At 39.6% G+C, this 21,554-nt stretch overlaps 1 protein-coding gene across 6 annotated transcripts in view; it reads left to right on the top strand.

Moving 5' to 3' along the window:
* Positions 1-21,554, top strand: part of SLC49A4 (solute carrier family 49 member 4) — a 101,565-nt gene that overhangs the window by 1,803 nt on the left and 78,208 nt on the right. For all 6 annotated transcript variants that reach the window (XM_065539140.1, XM_065539139.2, XM_045385513.3 and 3 more), the window contains exon 2: positions 10,399-10,492. In XM_065539140.1, the coding sequence (XP_065395212.1) occupies positions 10,399-10,492 (94 nt within the window). The remainder of the gene's footprint in view (positions 1-10,398; positions 10,493-21,554) is intronic.

Below are 21,554 nucleotides of genomic sequence, written 5' to 3'. Positions count from 1 at the left end.
ACAGGGCAAGACTCGTCTCAGAAAAATAAATGAATAAACAAAATATGAATTTGAGGGGAACACATTCAGACCTCAGCAAAAGTCAAGTGTAGGTAGGTATAGAATTGCAATTGTCTGGCATGTAGTTAGCACTCAAAATTAGTTGGTTATTAAGAGAGTAATAATGGCAGGGTCATGTTAGTAGCTGTGCTTCCTTCTCTCCTCCTTCACTGGAATTACTTCATTGGAATCCATGTGAAAAAGACTAAGGAATAGTTGACTGTAAATTCCTTAATGATCAACAATGTAATGTAGCTGCTAAAAAAGAAAGGACAGTTTTAGGCATAGAAGCATGGTGTCCAAAACAAGAAGCGAAATAGTTTGATAGGCTCTACATTAGTGTTTAGTTCTGAGCTTGATTCTGAGAAGGCCATTTGACAAACTGCAGAACTTTGAAGGTTCTGCCACAAGAATGATAAAGGGTATAAAAATCATGATGTGTAAAGTGAAGGGAACTTGGGTATATCACACTTCAAAAAGAAACTTGAGGCAGAATATAGACTGTGAAGATCAAGTAAAAGAGGAATTAGACTTATGTGTAGTTCTAGAAGGAAGAACTAGACTGAGTCAAGTTACAAAGGAATGTAACTCAAAGCAATACAAGGAAGGACCTTCTAACAAAGATATCCAGCCCTGAATGGGTGTGTCTCGACAGCTGTAGAACTTCCAGCTACAGCAAATACTTTTGCAGAAGATGTGTACTAGATACCGAGGAAGGGCTTCTCCTACCAAATGGAGATTTTCTTTGGGTTTTTGTTGTTTGCTTTTAAACTAAATATTGATTTTCTTTGGGTTTCTGCTGGGCTCAGTGGCTCACGTTTGTAATCTCAGCACTTTGGGAGGCTGAGGTGGGTGGGTCACTTGAGCCCAGGAGTTAGGGACCAGCCTGGGCAACATGGTGAAACTCCAACTCTACAAAAAATACAAAAATTAGTCGGACATGTTGACATGCGCCTGTAGTCTTAGCTACTGGGGAGGCTGAGGCTGGAGGATCAATTGAGCCCAGGAAGTAGAGGCTGCAGTGAGTCATGATCGCTCCACTGCACTCCAGCCTGGGTGACAGAATGAGACCCTGTCTCAAAACAAACAAACAAACCAACCCAAAGAAGTACTTTACCTATCATCAATGTTACAATAATATTTTTTTAAAAAGAAAAAAGATTTTGTTTCCGCTGATGTATTTTTCTTCTGTTCCAGGATTCAGTCTGGGGTCCTCTGTTGCATTTAGTTGTTATTTCTCTTTAGTTTCCTCCAATCTGCGATAATTCCTTGGTCATTCCCTTAACAAGTTTGGCTAAATTCAGGGGAAAATGCTGAGCTGTAGTTTCTTTTTATTTTTATCAGGAGCATTTTTCAGTATTATTCCCCAAATTTAGCCAACCTTGTTTTTTATGGTAGAAAAATGTTAATTTGCACCCTTCTTATTATAATTGTACCTACTATCCATCCGTGGCAGGATAAATTAGAAACTACCTGTTCACTTTATAAAATAAGGTACTTCAGTTCTTCAGTAGTTCTTGTGACTATATAGTGAATTCAATTTTATATTTTCCTTTGATTGAAGCAATAAAAAATATATTTTAAAATTCTCTTTATTAGGAAGTAGTTTTCATTTTTAGTAGAAGAAAGCAAATACACTTTTATATGTTGGCTTTCCTGCTACAGGTGTTCCATCTACACACGTAGAAAGAAAGTTCTTTCTTGCTTCTGGCATCCTTGGGTACTAAAACGTCTTTTTTTTTTTTTTTTTTTTGGAGACAGAGTCTCACTTGGTCACTCAGGCTGGAGTACAGTGGTGTGATCTTGGCTCACTGCAACTTCAGCCTCCCTGGGCTCAGGTGATTCTCCCGTCTCAGCCTCTGAGTAGCGGAGACTACAGGCATGCACCACCAAGCCCGGCTAGTTTTTTATATTTTTTGCAGAGACGGGTTCTCACCATGTTGCCCAGGCTGGTCTTGAACTCCTAGGCTCAAGCAAGGCACTAAAGTGTCTTGTACCCTGGAGGGTAGGTGGTTCTTGGTCTTTGTGCTGCCTCAAGCCCCAGCCTGATTAGTATGGAAGAAAGACTGGTTATCTTCCTAAAATGGGTTTGTACCTTCCCACCCTTTTTCATTTACCAGCAAGGAGACAGAAAAGGACTAGCTAGAGAGATCACAGAGCCGAGACCAAGTGTGCCCTCGAAGCTAACTAAAAGTTTCAAGGAGATGGCAACCCAGTGTGTTCCATGCACTGGGGATATGGCCCTCACAGACCTTCCTCCTAATAGGGAGATCGAGACAGCAAACAAGAAAAGCAAATATTTAGTATGTCACCTGGTGATATTGATACATGGTTTGGAGAAAAGCAATGTAAAGGAGGAAGGGAATGTGATAGGGTGGTATTATACTTTACATAGGGTTTTGGGAAGGCATCACTGATAAGGTGTATTTGAGCAGACACCTGAAGGAAAAATGACACCTGACATGTTCGTTCTGGAGAAGACTGTTTCTGGCAAAGGGAACAGCAAAGATAAAGATTCCAAACTTGTCTGGCATATCCAGGAAAGAGCAGTGAGGCCTTTGTGGCTGGAGTAGAGCCAGTGAGGGAAACAGTGGTAGGAAATGAGGTCAGAGAGGTAGTGAGAGGCCAGGAGATACAGGGCCCTATAAATCATTCTTAAATGGCATCTCAAAATGGCATCTCAGCCATTATCAAGTGAGGAGGCCTCACTCCATTGACAGGCTTTCCGTGGAAGAGTAAAACAATGACTACGCTCTTGTCTTTAGGACAAGAGCCAGAACAGGGAGACAAGTTAGGCTAGTAGAATAACCCAGATGGGAGCTGATGGTGGCTTTTGACTAAGGTGATAGTGGAGGATTTGAGAAGTGGTTAGATTGCAGATATGTGTTGAAAGTAGATTCACCAGTATTTGTTGAAGGATGAGATGTGGAGCGTGAAGGAAGGAGACGAGTCTAAGCTGTTTCTCAACTTTTTAGTATTACTGATTGGGAGAATAGAGCTTCAATTTACTGATTTGTGGAAGACTGTAGAAAGAGCAATTTTGGAACAGATGGCATGGAGATCAGGGATTTGAAATGCCTATTAGATATCCAAGTAGACAGATTAAACTGTCAATTGAATATACAAGTATGGAGTTAAGGGGAGAGGCCTGTGCAGCATATTTGGGAGTTGTCAGCCTATAATGGTATTTAAAGTCATGGGTCTGGTTCAAGCTCATTCTTATTGGTTAAAAAAAAAAAAGAAAGAAAGAAAAAGAAAAAAATGTGTAAAAAGTGTTGTGGGACTGGGTGAGATCACCTGTGGAGAAGGGTGGAGCTTCCCTGGAGTAGAGGACTGAGCCTTGGGGCATTACAACATTTAGAGGTTGGGAAGACAACAAAGAACCAGCTAGTGAGGACTGAGAATAGAGCACTGGATTTAGCAACATGGAGATCTTTTGGTGTCCTTTAAAAGAATCATCTCCCTGGAATGATGTGGTGAGTCTGAAATAAAATGCAACGAAAAGAATCAAAGACAGTGAGTGTAGACATTTCTTTCAAGAAGTTATGCCATAAAGGGCAACAGAGAAATGGGCAGTAGCCAGAGGGAATGTGGGTACTAAGGAGGTTTGGGTTTTGTTTTGTTTTTTTCTTTTTTCGGTAAGAGATACTAAAGCATATCTATATAATGCAACATCGTAACAGTTCCATAAAAAGGGGGAAATTGATGATGCTGGAGGGAAAGGGAGGAACTGCTGTAGCCATGTAGGCAAGATGGGATGCGGTCCTCCAGGGCACAGGCAGACAAGTTGGCCTTAGATGGAAGCATTGACAGTTGATTCTTTAGTAGTAACAGGAAAGAAGATAAGAGTATACACATACAGATGCAGATGATGGATGATAAGAGCTTGTAGAAGTTATCTTTGCTTTTTTCCCCCTCAGAAAAATAAGAAACAGAATGATCCCCTGATGAGGGAGGATACAAATGATCCCCTGAATAGGGGAACAGAGAGAGAGGATACAAATAGGGAACAAATGGAGAGGATAAATTATGAAACTATTTTATGGAAAAATGAAGGACACATGGTTTAGGAAGTTGTAGTAGGATTGTTGGGTAGCACTGAGGGCTGCTTTCAGTGACTGATCATTAATTTGAAGTGAGACCAGTCAGCATGGTTGTGTGTTTCCCTCCAGCCTGTTCTGCTGGGCAAGTACAGGCATGGGCAGAGTTGGCAGAGAGATTTAACCAGTTACAGTTTTACCAGGTGAATAGGACTGACAAAGTGCAGACCAAGAGTAGAGGGTTAGGTAGAGAGAAATCTGACAATGGACCATGGAATCTAAGGAGGACAAAGAAAACACATGAGGTGGTTGAGAAGAAATAGCAAGCTCTCAAACTGTCATTCCATATTGAATCAAGAATTTGTTCTTGTTAGACTACTAGAGAGAATGAATGGGAAAGAGAGGAGGCCATGGTTGAGGAATGGGGTGCTTGAAATTGAGATTATGGCCTGTAATCCCAGCACTTTGGGAGGCCAAGGCGGGTGGATCACCTGAGGTCAGGAATTCAAAACCACCCTGGCCAACATGGAGAAACCCCCTCTCTACTAAAAATACAAGAAATTAGCCAGGCCTGGTGGCGGGCACCTGTAATCCCAGCTACTCGGGAGACTGAGGCAGGAGAATTGCTTGAACCCAGGAGGCGGATGTTGCAGCGAGCCAAGATTGAGATCGCACCATTACACTCCAGACAAAGAGCAAAACGTCGTCTCAAAAAAAAAAAAAAAAGAAATTGAGATTATGACATGGATGCAGTTATGGTAAAGATAAGGTCAGAGTATAAACAAAAGTGTGGATGGCTAAGGTAGGGCTAAGAGCCTACCTCAGACCATGGAACAAGAGGTCAGAGATCTGAGAGGCTAGCATACTGAAAGGATCATGTAGTGGATATTGAAATCACCAGGTTTTTGAAAGAATAGTGTCCTGAGGAGTAACAATGAGCCAAGACATCTTTAAGCAGTGAAGGCGAATAACCGGGAGGCAGGTGTGTGGTGGTCTGTAGACAACCACAGCAAGGAGCAGTGGGTATTAGTCAGAAAAAATTAGACCAAAGGCTGTTCTGGCCATGATGGAGTAATGGGAACTGAATTTATCCTTCTATCTTAATTAAAAATGAAAAATAAGGAATCAAAATATATGGAACTAAATAAATTTCAGGAGCTGGGCATGGCACACCTTTAATCCCAGCCACTGGGGAGGCTGAGAAAGGAGGACCACTTCAGGCCAGGAGTTCAAGACCATCCTGGGCAACATCGTGAGACCTTATCTCTAAAAAATAATAATAAATAAATATTAGAACAAAACAAAATACGTAAAACAATGGTTTTCAAACATTGGTTGACAGGCAGGGCAGGACAGGGCAGTGATCCCTATGACTGCTTCAGTTTACTATCCAGAGAGAATTGCCAGACAGGAGCACAGAAATGGGGAGCTCACTCAGAGCCCAGCAGTTTTCCTGAATTAAGGAGACGGAGGTGAGAATTCGAAGAGGCCAACATAGCTAGAATTCTTCAGGTAGAAAACAATGGAGGAGGAAACTTCATAGAGAATGTTCTGGATCGGCAGGGTGTTCCTCTTGAGTCTTCAGCAGAAAACTGATCAGAGGATACATGTGAGGAAATTAGCCCAGACTGGAGGAAGGCCTGCCAAAAAAGAACAGGCAGAACAGTTCCCCAGGATCACACAGGCTGGAAATAGTTCATGTTCCCAAGACCTGTAATGAAAAAATCTCTGTAAACATACTACAGATGTTCAAGAAGATAGAAGAAAGAAAGCGTGAACACATTAAAGAGAGACAAAGAGGACAGAAAAAGAACAACATTGGGCCGGGCGCGGTGGCTCACGCCTGTAATGCCAGCACTTTGGGAGGCCGAGGTGGGTGGATCACGAGGTCAGGAGATCCAGACCATCCTGGCTCACACGGTGAAACCCCGTCTGTACTAAAAAATACAAAAAATTAGCCGGGCGTGGTGGCGGGTGCCTGTAGTCCCAGCTACTCAGGAGGCTGAGGCAGGAGAATGGTGTGAACCCGGGAGGCGGAGCTTACAGTGAGTCGAGATCGCGCCACTGTACTCCAGCCTGGGTGACAGAGCGAGACTCTGTCTCAAAAAAAAAAAAAAAGAACAACATTGAACTTCTAGAAATGAAAAATGTGATCAATGTGGAAGGTGAAAAATATAATCAATGTCTGAGATGACAGAAATATACTAGACAGGATATAACAGCAGACTAGACATTGCCGAAGAAAAGGTCAGTGTGACTTGAATATATAGCACTAGAAACTATCCACAATGGAACACAGAGAAATAAAGACTAAAAATGATCAAACAAAAGACATGAGTTATCAGTGAGCTGTGGGACAATTTACATGTAATTGGAGTATGTAATTGCATACTATGCATGTAATTGGAGTCTCAGAAGGAGAAGAGAGAAAAGTAAGCAGGGAGAGCATGGAGTGAGATAGAGTGATGCAAAAAAAATGTTTGAAGAAATAATGGTCAAAACATTTTCCAAATTTAATGACATCTATACACCCACAAATCTAAGAAATTTAAGAATCCCAGGAGAAGACCCATAAGGAATCCTACACCAACACACATCATGTTCATACTTCTTTAAAACCATTGATAAAGAGAAATTCTTAAAAGCATGGGGAGAAAAAAGACCAGGTAACTTGGGTAACTTGTGGGCAGAGAGAGTAGGAATGATCTGGAAGTGGCAGGGAAAGCAATGTAAGGGATTTCTCTGGGAGTAAGAAGGTAGAGAGAATGTTTGGAGAAGAGCTTCGGGAAGGTAGTGATTCCACTGATTATGCCTGAGCACTCCAGAAGGCACAGAGGTAGGTTTCTGGGGTTGAGGAGGTAGGTGACAGAGATGAGGTCTCATTAGGGGATGTATAAAGCCCTATCAGGATAAGGATGACCTGTGAATCTTGAATTTTTTGTGTCTGATTTAAACAGGAAAAACAGGCATGATGTCATTAGTTCTGACAATCTCCAAGGCAGATTAGGGTGACGAGGCTGTGAAGGTTATGAGCAGAGAAAAGAGGATCTACCCCAGAGCCAGCAGAGCTCATCTTCACTTCAGCTGATGGAAGTGTGGAGCCAGGGAAGGGGGTGGTCTTACCAGGTGAGCTCTGTGCCTGTTGCTGACTTTCCATGCTTCCACTATGGGTGTGTGGGTTTTGGGGGAGGGATTTAGTCAACTCTGCAGCCTGATTCTTTAGACATCTGCAGTGGAGGCTTCCATTCCTACACTCAGTGGTCCCCAGCAAAAGGAGTTATTGCATCTGTTGAAAGGAAGCATTCTGAATGTTGGATGCCGTGTTTGAAAAGAAATGTTTTTATTTTCAATGATGTTTGTTTTTCTGAAATTGTTCACAGATGGCTTTTGCACTTACATCCTATTACTGTTGTAATCACTTGGGGTCTATTTATGTAACAGTCCTATATGTCTCAGAAGCCAATGTGTTAGGCAGTTCCTGCATTGCTATAAAGAAATACCTGAGGCTGGGTAATGTGTAAAGAAAAGAGGTTTCACTGGCTCATGGTTCTGCGGGTTTTACAGGAAACATGGTGCTGGCATTCGCTCATCATTCAGGGAGGCCACAGGAAGCTTACAATCACAATGGAAGGTGAAGAGGTAGCAGCCATGCCACTTGGTGAAAGCAGGAGCAGGAGAGAGAAAGTGGGGGAGGGGGGTGCCACACACTTTTAAAGGGCCAGATCTCATCTCCTGTGAACTCAGCAAGAGCTCAGTCATCACCAAGGGGATGGCCCAAGCCATTCACGAGGATCTGTCCCTATGATCCCAACACCTCCCACCGGGCCTCACCTCCAACATTGGGGATTACATTTCAACATGAGACCTGAGTGGGGACAAATATCCAAACTATATAAGGCTATTCTCCTGGGGTCCTCATAAGTCCTCTCCCTTGATGAGTGGATATCTTTTTGATGACATGGAATTCTAGAGTCATGCCTTGTCAAGATGTGAGTGACATGAAGAAAGCATTTTATTCAAGATCGCCAGCTGGGATAGATTAAACAACACTTGGCAGCAATTAAAAATACACAAGAAAGCCACCACACTGTACTTGTGAGGTTGCTTTATTTTTCATTTTTGTATTTTTGTGGAGATGGGGTCTCACTATGTTACCCAGGCTAATCTCAAACTTCTGGCTACAACGGATCCTCCCACCTCCTAAAGTGTTGGGATTATAGGCGTTAACCACGGTGCCTGGCCAGAGGTTGCTTTAGTAAGCAGTTTTTCACAATTTCTTTACTCTTAAAAGTTTATATTAGCTGTTGTATTGCGAAATATTTGATAAAAAGCATAACTGAGTGAAGTATGGTAGCCTTTAGCAGTAACAATAGGAAGCCTAGTTATTGGACCATATGGCCATAAATAAAGCCTCATTGCTTTGCTTGGTGTCTGCTTACCTTAATTGCAAACAAACTCTTTAGAAAAAAATAAGTATCATGTAGAATGTAAGCCTTATGGTCCCCAACCTATAAAAATTCTATTCAGTATCTTGTAGGGTACCCAGTATATCCTTATAAGAGCAACGTCTTGTGATTTTAGGATATTTATGACCATGTATGTACTTTTTATTAATTGTACTCTGTTTCCTGTGGCTGTAATGTGATTTTTAAAGTCTGTATTCTGTTAGTAGAAGCAGTAAATGAGCAGTATGTATGCATTACTTGTTACCAAGAAACACAGTTCCCTATGGTATTCCTTCTGGTAAATTGTATTAATCATATTCAGATTATATAAGAATATTATAAAGTAATTCAGTTCATATCACAAATTATCCTTAACGTAGCGTGTATGCCTGATCTGGATCTCAAGTTTATTTTCTTTGCTATGTTTGATCTGCATAATTATAGTCTTGTTGACTTTCAATTTCCTTCAAGCAGAGTAGCTCTTTGAAAACCAAACATTTAACCATGTACCCTCTGCCAAAAGAGAGAGAGAGCGCCCTGGGAAAAAAAGAAATATTACATTAATTAGTTTATGTCTGTTCTCTGTGTGAAATGGTTTCGAGGTGATGTTGGATTTGGGAAAAATTTGAAGCAATGTGGCTACCTTTGCCATAGACTTAGTGTGAACCACCTATATGATGTGACTGCCACAAACAGTAAGATATGTTAATTTAGTATTAACAGAGGTGTAGCATTCCAACAATAGGAAGAAAGAGTTCTGTTAGATTATTCTGCCATAGCTAGAATATTGTGTCTATTTCTGATTATCTTATTTTTATATTTGTATATTTTGCCCTCTGTGTGAACAACCACTGACACACATTTTCAAAGTAATTGTTGTGTTTGGAATACAATGGGAAAAAACTATCTGATCCACGTTGTCTTCTAAAGTCCTAAGCCATGATTTTTTAACATTATTAAGCATTATTTTATAATGAAAACCGTCGGATAAATCAAGAAAAAATAAAGACTGTGATTATATTGATAATCAGAGAGGACCACTTCCTATGACGTTTTAACAAGCATTAGCTTGTTCTGATTATAAAATATGTAGTTCCCTAGTTGTCATTTTTGAGAAATCTTAAAGCTATGATCTATCACCTTAAAATACTTTTTAGGGACAGTTAAGAGTTTTTTTATTAGCAGCTTACATTTGAAAATTCAAATTTTTCTATTAGAGATGTAAAACTAAAATATCTAGTCTTTTAAAATTATTTGCCATATTTTTAAGTATTATATCTGAATGGAACATTTTAGACATTCCTTTTGAAAAATTAAACTTAATAGAACTTCTTCCTCCGTCTTTGATATGAACATTCCTGTTTTCCATTAAAGTTAGAATCATCTCATTTTCTTTTTTCTTTTTTTGGACACAGAGTCTCACTCTGTCGCCCAGGTTGGAGTGAAGTGGTGCGATCTCAGCTCACTGTAGCCTCTGCCTCCCAGGTTCAAGCAATTCTCATGCCTCAGTCTCCCAAGTAGCTGAGATTACAAGTGTGTGCCACCACAAACAGCTAATTTTTTTTATTTTTAGTAGAGACAGTTTTACCATGTTACCCAGGCTAGGCTTAAACTCCTGAGCTCAGGTGATTTGCCCACCTGGGCCTCCCAAAGTGCAAGGAGGATTGCAGGCATAAGCTACCATGCCCAGCCCATCATTTCATTTTCAGCATGTACGGTTTGTCGTCTTTTTTTTCCCCCATTTTTAAAGTTATACAGAAAAGCCATAATATTAGCATATCATGTCAGTATGATTGACTAAAAGTAATCTTTATTTTTAACAGTGGACTTAGGAGAAAATCAAGGTAATTTCAATGTTTTTCTTTTCATTTTAGGTCTCCGGATAACTGTGCTCCTGACATCCTTCCTTATGGTTTTGGGAACTGGTCTAAGATGCATACCTGTATCAGACTTAATGCTTAAAAGAAGGTAAGTCCTGTCAATAACATTTCTCCCTCATTTTTCATTTTATTTTGTGTATACATTTTTAAGAAGATCAGTAAAGGGTCATATTTATAGAAGCATTTATTTTTTTACCTTATATGATGATTAATTTAATTTACATTTATTGTCATGGAAGACGCTATACTGGTTGTTGTGGAAATAAAAAGGGCAAGTTAATCTTCATATTATTCAGGAACAATTATGAGAAAATAATAGTATAACATACCATTTGTAAGTATAATAGTATAACATACTATTTATATAATAGTGTAGTTAATGCTACAGAAGAAATACAAAATTGCCCCAAGAGACTAGTAGAAGTTTTGGCTGCAGGTATCAAAAAGAGGAGTCCATAAAGGTGGTGGTAATTAAACTCGGCCTTGAATGATGAGTAGAATGTTGGTAACTATAGTCAGGGGAAGGGTATTCCAGGATGGGGGACTAGCAAGAGTGAAGCCAGGGAGGCAGGTAAGCATAGGTCTTTTCTGGGGTGGATAGGTAGTCTTATTTGTAAATAGCAGCCTTTCTGCAACTGGGACCATGGATTTATTCTTAGAGAGTGTAAGGTATACGAAGGTTTTAAATTTTGTTTTTATATTGGTTATAATACAATATTATTTTACCAGTAATAATCTGCAATAAAAAGATGTTTTTGTTGACCAGGATGCCAATTTCTTAAATTAGTGTTTCCCAGACTGGGGTCCTTGAATGTGACCTTGAGAGTCATTGAGAAGTTTTTTTCCTTTCAGAAGGACCCATAAATTACTCAAGTTCGAGAGATATTGGTCTACAGATTAAGGTGTAAAAATGGGATGTAAAGAGATGAGGTTAGAAGGTGATATTTTGATTCTAAAGAGTCTCGATGCCATCCTATGTTATTAACAGCGTACTTTACTCACTGGATAGTGGGAAGCCCCTTAGGCTTTTAATCAGAGGAGCGCTAGTTTCAGATCTGTGTTATATTCACTATGGATTGAGACATGTTGGATTGATTATAAGGGGTAGAGATTGCTGGCAGAAGACCTGGAATGATACAGTGGGACCCCAAGCTGGAGTCATTCTTTTGTTGGTTCATTTATTAGGTCATTCATTCATTCAACAGAATTCACTGAGCTTCTACTATGTGCCAACCTCTCTTGTGGTCATTGGGAATATGACAGAAGACAAAGCAGATAAAAATTACTATGTAATGTAGTAAAGTACATAGTACGTTACATAGTACATAGTACATTTACATAGTACGTAGTAATTTACTATGTAATGTACATTACATTACATACTGTGTATGTGATGTAGTTTCATTCCACTCAGGGAAACCAGCAATAAACTAGATAAATAAGTAAAATATATAGTATGTGCCAGGGAGGGTAAAATAGGAAAGAAAGATATGAAAAGGCAAAGAAAGGATGGTGAGATTTCAGAAAGAAAAACCTAACTGGGAAGATCACCTTTTGGGATAAAAACCTGACAGAAGTAATGGATGATGCAGTATCTAGGAATCAAGTGTTATATGCAGAGAGAACCGCAAGAATTCAGGGCAGAAGAAGGGACAGGGATGCCTGGCAGGGAGGCTGGTGTGGCATGGGAAGAGCAGGTAGCAAATGAAGTCAGAGCAGTTATGGGGTGGTAGTGGGAGTGTGGGACCAGATTCTTTAAGACCACGTCATCTCCTCAGCTTTTTCTGAGCTAGGAAGCCTTTGGAGGTTTTGAGCTGAGAGTGCCATGGTGTTCGGCTGCTCCACTGAGAATGGACTGAAGCTTGAGGTCATGGGCATAAGTAAGGAAAGTTGGGAAACGAGTACAATAAACCAGGTGAGAGATGATGGTGGCTTGGACCATAGTAGTGGTAGTGGGAGTGGTGAGAAGTGGTCAAATTCTGATCATCTTGAATATTCAAAATATAATTATATTCTGGTCCATTTGCTGATGGACCAGATATGGGGAGTAAGAGAAAGGAGTCCAGAATGATTCCATGCTGTGGGAAGTTGGGGGAATGGAAAGGGTGGCACAGACCTGAGGGGAAATGTGAGAAAAAGAGATGGGAGTGATATGCTGGAAGTTTCACTCGAGAGACTCTGAAATTGGCGATTCCATTAACAGATGGGGAACATAGAAGTGGGGGAGAGTGGATTTCAGGGACAAGATGTTGACTTTCTTTTGGAACAGAATTTTTCAGTTTCAAAATAAATGTTCAGTTTTGAATTTTCAAAATGTGTTCTCTTTCTAGAAAATTTAGGGTACAAGGGTTCATATTTTAAAAGGGAGATAGTACAGTCATTTGGTTTCTATGGAAAGCTAGTCATAATTTTCCATCCTTCTGAGTTAGATTTTAACACAAGTCTCATTATTGTATTTGAGATGCTCTTAATTTTTCAAACATGCAGAGGTGTATTTTTTTAAGCATCCACAGATTTTAAGTACAAATTTTCATGTAAGCTTAAATTCAACACTGCTTTCTTTTAAAATGCCTATTAAGGCCAGGTGCAGTGACCCACACCTGTAATCCCAGCACTTTGAGAGGCTGAGGCAAGTGGATCTCTTGTGCCTAGAGTTTGAGAGCAGCCTGGGCAACATAGCAAGACCCCATCTCAAAAAAAAAATGCCTATTATTATTTTTGCTAGCTTTTCTTCTGTTTTGGGCCATGCATACTATTACTTGTCTCCAGTCTCATATCCCTTTATATCCTTTCCAGATATAAAATTCTGGGAATAATAGAGTTGACTGTCCATCTTGTTGGAGAAGGTGGTATGAAAAAGAAACAATTCATAAAGAAATGTAAGCAAATGTAGAACAGGTAAGAAGTAGAAATAAAAAGTTCAGAGATTGAATCTTTCATAAAAAGAGTGTATAAATTGATTTTTCAATCTTAGTCATTCATCTATAAAGACTACAGGAGTATTAACCCCTTGAAATAAGACTTCGTTTTGTAGTCTTTAAGCATTTCTTTTAAGCAGTATTATTAACAATGCATGATGCAGCTGTTAAAATGAAAATGCTACACTTGGAACATGTATTTTCAACAAATCGAGTCTGTAACCATCACTTTTAAGCTTCAGTCTCCGCCAGTGTTGAAACAAGCATTTAGAAGTCTGTGTTTTTGTGGCCTTGTTTCACTCAGAACTTTTTGAGCTTCTGACCTAGCCTTTTGGAATGGCTCCTCTGCACCCTTGACTTCCTGTGTCTTAGCTCCCTTAAGTATCAAGACATGAGAATAGCAGCATTCTGACAAGCTCTTCCTAATGGTGTTCTACTTATATATAGTATCAGTATTTCTTTTATTTGCATAGTACCGATGAAAATTCAGGAAAAAAATTATTTTCCCACGTTTCTCTTAAGTAAATAAGGAACTTGGAATAACAAATTATAAAGCATTTTTTTTTCTATGATCTGGAGCCAAATAATACCCCCAAAAATTGTAAATGCCATCACTCTATTGCAATGAGCGCTTACTCTATGGTGTGAAATATTATATTGCTTTCCCAGTAAACAACGTAAGGACTTCCGGAGGGTGAACTTATAGTGAGTTATATCTACTCTTAATCATAGGTATATCCAGTGATTCCCATAACACATGCCATGTATATTTTTAAATTTTATTTAGTTCCGGGTTGCGTGTGCAGGATGTGCAGGTTTATTACACAGGTAAACATGTGCCAATACACACCACATTATCTTTCAATTCAGTGTAATTTTCATTAATATTAACAATACTTAATGTTTACCAGCATGTATTAAATAGTTTGGTTCTAGTAAACATAGACTTTCTAGAAATACACTCCACTATGAAATTCTTTTTTTTTTTTTTTTGAGATGGAGTCTTGCTCTGTCACCCAGACTAGAGTGCAGTGGCGCGATCTCGGCTTACTGCAACCTCCGCCTCCAAGGTTCAAGCACTTCTCCTGCCTCAGCTTCCTGAGTAGCTGGGACTACAGGCGCCCACCACCACACCTGCTAATTTTTTTGTATTATTAGTGGAGACGGGGTTTCACTGTGTTAGCCAGGATGGCCTCGATCTCCTGACCTCGTGATCCACCTGCCTTGGCCTCCCAAAGTGCTGGGATTACAGACGTGATTTCCATTGTGAAATTATTTGCAGCTGACAGGATTATGTTGAAAATGACCCTAACAGAAAAGGTGAATTGTTTCGTGAATGATTTTGTGACAGCTGCTTAGCTGTATGAATAAATAGGAAAAAGAACCTAGATCTCCCTGCCTTACCACTTAGTAAATCCCAGTTGGATCAAAGACTTACATGTAAATAATGAATCATAAAAGTATTAGAGCATGACTGTTTTACAGAATCTGAGGGTAGAGCAGGCCTTCCAATTAAGACACAAATCCCAGAAGCCATAAAAAAAAGCCTTGATACATTTGACTATGTAAAAATTTAGATTATCTTTATGATTGAATATATTGTGAAACAAAGTCAAAAGATAAGTTAACTGGGAAATATTTGCAACAATAAGACAAATGAGTAATTCCTTAGTTCTTTGAAATCAGTAAGAAAAATAGCAACTCAAGAGGAAAATAGGTAATAGATATGAGCAAGCAGTTACAGAAGTCAAAATATAAATGGCATGAACTCAAGAGAAGTTCAAGAGAGTTCTTTCTTGAGAACTTGAGAGAACTCAGGAGAATATTCAACTTTCATTGTAATTAAATACATGACAATTAAAATAGCAGACAAATGTCTATTTACTGGCAAAGATGAAAACAAATTCATAATGTGCTGTGCCTGAGATGTGGGGAAAAACAGGCGCTGCTGATGTATGAGCAGTTTGGGACATCATTCTATTTGGAGGGCACTTTGGCAGTATTTACCAGATTCAAATATACATGTCCTTTAACCTACACCTATATTTGCACTTACGGAAAATCAGCCCACATATAAAGCTCTATGAATTTGCAAGAATTACCATGTTTGTGCAGCTTTGCTTGTAATAGCAGAAGGCTGGCTGTAACCCAGATGCCTTCAGCAAAGGACTGACTATGATGCAGTATATCATGGAATCATATTGCACTGTGAAAAGGAAGTAAAAGTCCTGTGAGTGCTAATATGAAAATATCTCCAAAATATATTGTTGAGTTAAAAGGCAAACTTTAGAATATTATGTTTAACATGTTCTTACTTAGAAAAAAATGGGAAGGGTATCATTGGTTTTTTTCTGGGGAAAGCATCTGAGGAATAGAAGTCTGAAGTGGAAAGGACATTTACTTTTTATTTTTTTACTACTTTTGGGAATATTTTTACCATGTGCATATATTACTTTTTTTTTTTTTTTGGAGACACTCTGTTGCCCAGGCTGGAGTGTGGTGGTATGATCATAGCTTATTGCAGCCTCAAACTCCTAGGCTCAAGGGATCTTCCTGCCTCAGCCTCCCACATAGCTGGTAGTACAGGTATGTGCCATCACGCCTGGCTAACTTTTAAATTTTTTATAGAGACAAAGTCCCACTATTTTGCCCAGGCTGGTCTCAAACTGTGGGGTCAAGTGATCCTCCCAACTCAGCCTCCCAAAGTGCTGGGACTACAGGTGTGAGCCACTGTATCCATCCTGTATTACCTTTTTAACTGAAAGCACTAGCTAAGTAAAACTAAAATCACCACCTCAGAGCTTTAATAATGAGAAAAGTAAAGAGAAGGAAGGGTTATATATAAATTTCCCCAGCATAGAAATGTGAATCTTTTGATGTAAAAAGGAGCAATTGGTAGATTTAACAACTAAGACTCTTCCCAGTAAAATACAGAAGATTCAGATTCCCATATATCAATGTCTTCTAAAATATAATTCACAGACTACCTGCTTATTAAAATACAGATCCCAGGGCCCCAACCCAGTCCCACTGAGTTAGGCTTTTGAGTGAACCCTGAGAATGAGCAGTTTTAACAAGCTCTTTTAATTAGTCTTATGCTCATTTAAATTTGACAACTACTTTCCTAGTTCCCTAGTCTTATACTCATTTAAATTTGAGAACTACCTCCCATCTTCACTTTAAATAATAATTGATTAAACAAATAGCTTTGTGCTTGTCCATCCTAAAATATAATCACGCAATACATTTAATGTCTTATTTTAAAGCAGATTAAGGAGTAGCCTCTAATAAGTCTATTTGCCTTAATTTGACTCTTAAAACTGCAGACAACTCAAGGCAAGTAAAACTCATGACTGTATTTCTGCATAGTGGTCAGATGGACTTCAGATAAGAAAGATTGATAAGAAAAGATGATCAGTCATGATAAGCACTTAGCAGGGAAAAAAAGGGAGTAAAAAGATTTATAAAGGCAGGGCGTGGTGGCTCATGCCTGTAATCCCAGTAGTTTGAGAGGTCGAGGCAGGCTTATCATCTGAGGTCAGGAGTTTGAGACCAGCCTGGCCAACATAGTGAAACCCAGTCTTTACTAAAAATACAAAAATTACCCAGGCATGGTGCATGCCTGTAATCCCAGCTACTCAGGAGGCTGAGGCATGAGAATCACTTGAACCTGGGAGGTGGAGGTTACAGTGAGCCGAGATTACGTCACTGCACTCTAGCCTGGGCCACAGAGCAAGACCCTGTCTCAAAAACAAAAACAAACAAACAGACAAACACACAAATCACAAAGGAAAAAGGTTTTTGGGTTAGAGTTAGGCTAACATTTTAACAACATTTTGCAGCTTTATGCTTTAAAACATTATAAAATTAAAATGCAAACTAGGAGAAATGGTGTTGCAAATATAATAGATAACTTATAAGTAACATGAGCATTTTTGAAAATTGAATAGAAAAATGGACATAGTAGACATGGCTAACAATTGTTGATTCTCAGATTTCATCATTTAAATTTATAATTTAACCATCAACATTTATTGACAGTGTATGTTAGTATCAGTAAAGTACAGACTGAGCTGTATAACAAAGAAACCAAATATATTGAGGCTCAATAAGGTAGTGGTTCATTTTTCTCTCAAGAAACAATCTAAAACAAGCTTGCCTAATCCATGGCATGCATGCTGCCCAGGATGGCTTTGAATGTGGCCCAAAACAAATTTGTAAACTTTCTTAAAACATTATGAGTTTTTTTGTGTGATTTTTTTTTCTTTTAGCTCATCAGCTGTCATTAGTGTTAGTATATTTTACGTGTGGCCCAAGACAGTTCTTCTTCTTCCAGTGTGGCCCAGGGAATCTGAAAGATTGGACACCCCTGGTCCAAACGATAGTGGACTATTTAAGGGAAGTAGGCAGCTTTGTTTTGAAAGGTCTTCCAGGACCTAAGTCCCTTCTCTGTTGTTGCTCCAGCATCTCCTAGGGTGATATTATTGTCTGTATCTGGCTGTCATTCCAGCCCACAGGAGGGGAAGTGGGATATCCAAGGCAGGTGACCACATCTTCTTTTTTTTTTTTTTTTTTTGAGACAGAGTCTCACTCTGTCACCCAAGCTGGAGTGCAGTGGCGTGATCTTGGCTCACTGCAACTTCCACCTCCCCGGTTCAAGCAATTCTCCTGCCTCAGCCTCCTAAGTAACTAGGATTACAGGCACCTGCCACTACGCCCTGCTAATTTTTATATTTTTAGTAGAGATGGCATTGCATTATGTTGGCCAGGCTTGTCTCGAACTCCTGGCCTCAAGTAATCTGCCTGCCTCAGCCTCTCAAAGTACTGGGATTACATATGTGGGCCCCACGCCCAGCCTGTTTTTGTCATTTCTAGCCATATCTCATTGGTTGCAGACTTAAAACTTGGCCACGTGGATCTGGAAGAGAGATTGGAAAAGCAGCTCAGCAGCAGTGAATGTAGTTAAACTCAAGGATGCTATACCAAAACAAAGAAAGGGAGAATAAATAGGTGGAAACAGTTAGGAGTCTTTGCTGTCAGATGCCTCTATGTCCATGCACTCCCCTCTTCCAGGCAGAGAACACATTCATCCTTCCTCAATGGAGAAGACTCGAAGTCCTGTCCAATTAGTGTATCCAGCTCAGAATCCAGAATCTCTGGGCTCTATCAGATCTTTGTGGCTCTCTGAGAGTAATTTCTTTGATTATTGTTTGTGGCTTTTGGCTTTGTCCTCTGGAAGGCTCTTTTTTGTCCATTATCCCCAGTGACCACACCTGAAGTGGTTGTTGGACATTTCACCTTCTGCTTGATGCTGATTTGGGAACCTGAAGATTACTTTAGGGATCAAGCAGTCTTAAACCTTGGTAGAAGTGTTTTGTAGTATCTTGGCAATACACTTCCCTCATATGCTTAGTAGTCTTTTGGTCTATTTACATCAGGTAGGTTCCATGAACTGTAGCCATGCCAAAATATTTCTCCTTCTGCTAATGGTTCTTATACCTGTTGAATCTCCTCTTTCCTTTACCAGCTTGGGTACCCATCGCAGATTTTCTCAATTTAGTGGTAGCCTTACCTTGATGCCATCTGAAAAAAGTAGGCCTGGGAAGAAAGATAACACCCTTAACCTAATTTTTGCTGCTAGACTGGCTCCGAAGCACATTTTATTTCCTGCCGTTTGGATTCAGAAGCAACCTGAGGCTTCAAATTTCTGGATTCTCATTAAATTTATATTGCAGGCCTCGGGCAGAGAAACTGTCTTAGCAGAGCTCTTGTCCGTTCCATCTCTGCTTGCAAACCAGCTAATTCTTTATATCTCTCTTGTGCCATCCTAAACTCAGTAAGGGGCAGGAAACACAGAGTAATGTTCTGATTTTTTTCCAGCCAATCCCAGGTCATCACAAGCAGTGGTATTGCTGCTGCCACAGGTGACCTGCCTTTTCTGCCTACAGCCTGACCACTAAGTCAGTGCCAATATCTTGTGCCTTTGTGAATGCAGCGCCCCAATTCTTGAGCTAATTTCTCAATTGGAGGACAAGTTAAGTTGCTGTAATGAAGAGATATCAAAATAGCGTGGCTCAAAGAAGACGGTATTTCTTTCTTATTTAATAGTCCAGAGTAAGCAGGTGGGCCAGGGCAGGTAGCAGTTCTGATCTACAAGGTCGTCTAGGGACCTGGGTCCCCTCTGTCTTGCTAACTTCTCCCCGGGTAGATGACCTTGACAGTATAGTAAACAGCCAGTTCATCAGCACAGTCACATTGCACCCCACAGGAAGAAGCAGAGCACAGGGAAGCAGTTGTCTTCATTCTTCATGGAGGTGACCTTGAGGTCTTCCTGCTCTAGTCTCATTGGCCTGAACTTAGTAATAACAAGGCCCCAGCTAGCTGTGAGGGGCACTTTTACTCCTGCAAAAACTTAAGGTCCTCTGTAACTAGAAGGAAAACAGAATGACGCTGGGGTAATAGTTAATCATCTCTGCCACAAGCAAATTGGCTACCTATTTGGAAGGAAAAGACCATTTTGTATCCTCGTGTCATATGATGTATCAAAATAAATTCAAATAAATGAAATGGTTACATATTTAGCTGAGAAACAATATATGGGGCTATTTATTTGATCTCCACATGGGAAAGATATTTTTTTCGAACATGAAAATAAAGGAAAATCATAAAGAGAAAGGCTGATAGATGCGAGGAAGAAAAGTCGGAGGAATGTTTCCTTGCCTTTTCCAGCAACTGCAGTTGCTGCTTTTGAAAACAGAGGAAGGGGGCCTTAAGCCAACAAATGCGGGCGGCCACTGCAAACTGGAAAAGGCAGGGAAACAGATTCTCTTCCAGAGCCTTTCGAAAGGAGCCCAGCCCTGCGAACACCTTGATTTTAGCCCTGGAGTCCCATGTTGGACTTCTGATTTATAGAACTGTAAGATGATGCATTTGTATCATTTTAACCACTAAGTTTGTGGTAATTTGTTATAACAGGAATAGGAAACTAATCACCAAGTTTTACATGTGTGTGTGAGAGAGAGTGTGTGTGTGTGTTTGTGTGTATGTGTGTGTGTATGTGTATTATTTATTTTTTGTTTGTTTGTTTGTTTGTTTGTTTGAGACAGGGTCTCATTCTGTTGCCCAGGCAATTGTGGCTCACTGCAGCCTTGATCTCCTGGGCTCAAGCAGTCCTCCTACCTGAGTTTCACAAGTACCTGAAACTATAGGCATGTGCCACCATACTCAGCTAATTTTTTTATTTTTTGTGAAGACAGGGTTTCACTATATTGCCCAGGCTGAGCTCAAACGATCCACCTGCCCTGGCTTCCCAAAGTGCTGGGATTACAGGTGTGCACCACCTCGCCCAGTGTGCTTGTATTTTTAAATAGTGATACTCTATGCTGATGAAGCGGACACTGTTAGCTACTACTGATGGGAATGTAAATTACTACTAACCCTCCTGAAAAACAGTTTGCGAGTATATTTCCTAAGATCTAGAGTGTTCATACATTTTAACTTACCCTAAAGAAATAATTTGGAAAGTAGCTAATATTCACATACAAAGATTTTCACACCAGCTTTATTAGTATTCACAAATAAGTTGTTGGAAACAACTATCCAACATTAGGAAAATGGTTAAATGAGATTTTATATATCTGTATAATACAATATCACAAACCATTAACAGTTATTATAAAGAATAATGAAATGAGAAAACACTTGATAGACTATAAAATGATTCAGTGCATAAGCTGTATATTCAGTATGATATCTGTGGTTACCTATGTATGATTAAGTATTGATTGATCGAGAGCATGAGAGAGATGCATTAGGGAAAAAACTGAAAGAAGAAAAGACTGGAAAATCAAAATATTAGTAGTGGTTGTCTGACTTGGGGTATTCAGTTTATAGATGATTTTTTTTCTTCTTTATGCATTTCTTTTCAAAATTTTCTACTATGAATGTGTATTCATATATACTTTTAAACAAAAAGGCAAAATAAAAGTTATGTGACAAGAAACAAGGAATGAAACAAAATGAGGGGAAGTAGACATCTCTCAGACCAGTACTAAGGCCATTTTTCCCCTTTGCCTTGCTGAGAGATTATTGTATATGATCTTAATAAAAATATTGTGAGAGAAACTGGGCTTGGTGGCTCACACTTGTAATCTCAGCACTTTGGAAGGTTGAGGTGGGCAGATTGCTTGAGGCCAGGAGTTCAAGAGCAGCTGGCTAACATGGTGAAACCCC

The sequence above is a fragment of the Macaca fascicularis genome, chromosome 2 (genome assembly GCF_037993035.2).
Source record: "Macaca fascicularis isolate 582-1 chromosome 2, T2T-MFA8v1.1".
Classification (NCBI taxonomy): domain Eukaryota; kingdom Metazoa; phylum Chordata; class Mammalia; order Primates; family Cercopithecidae; genus Macaca; species Macaca fascicularis.
Note: the sequence above shows the minus strand (reverse complement) of the source record. Positions and strands in the feature narration are given on the sequence as shown.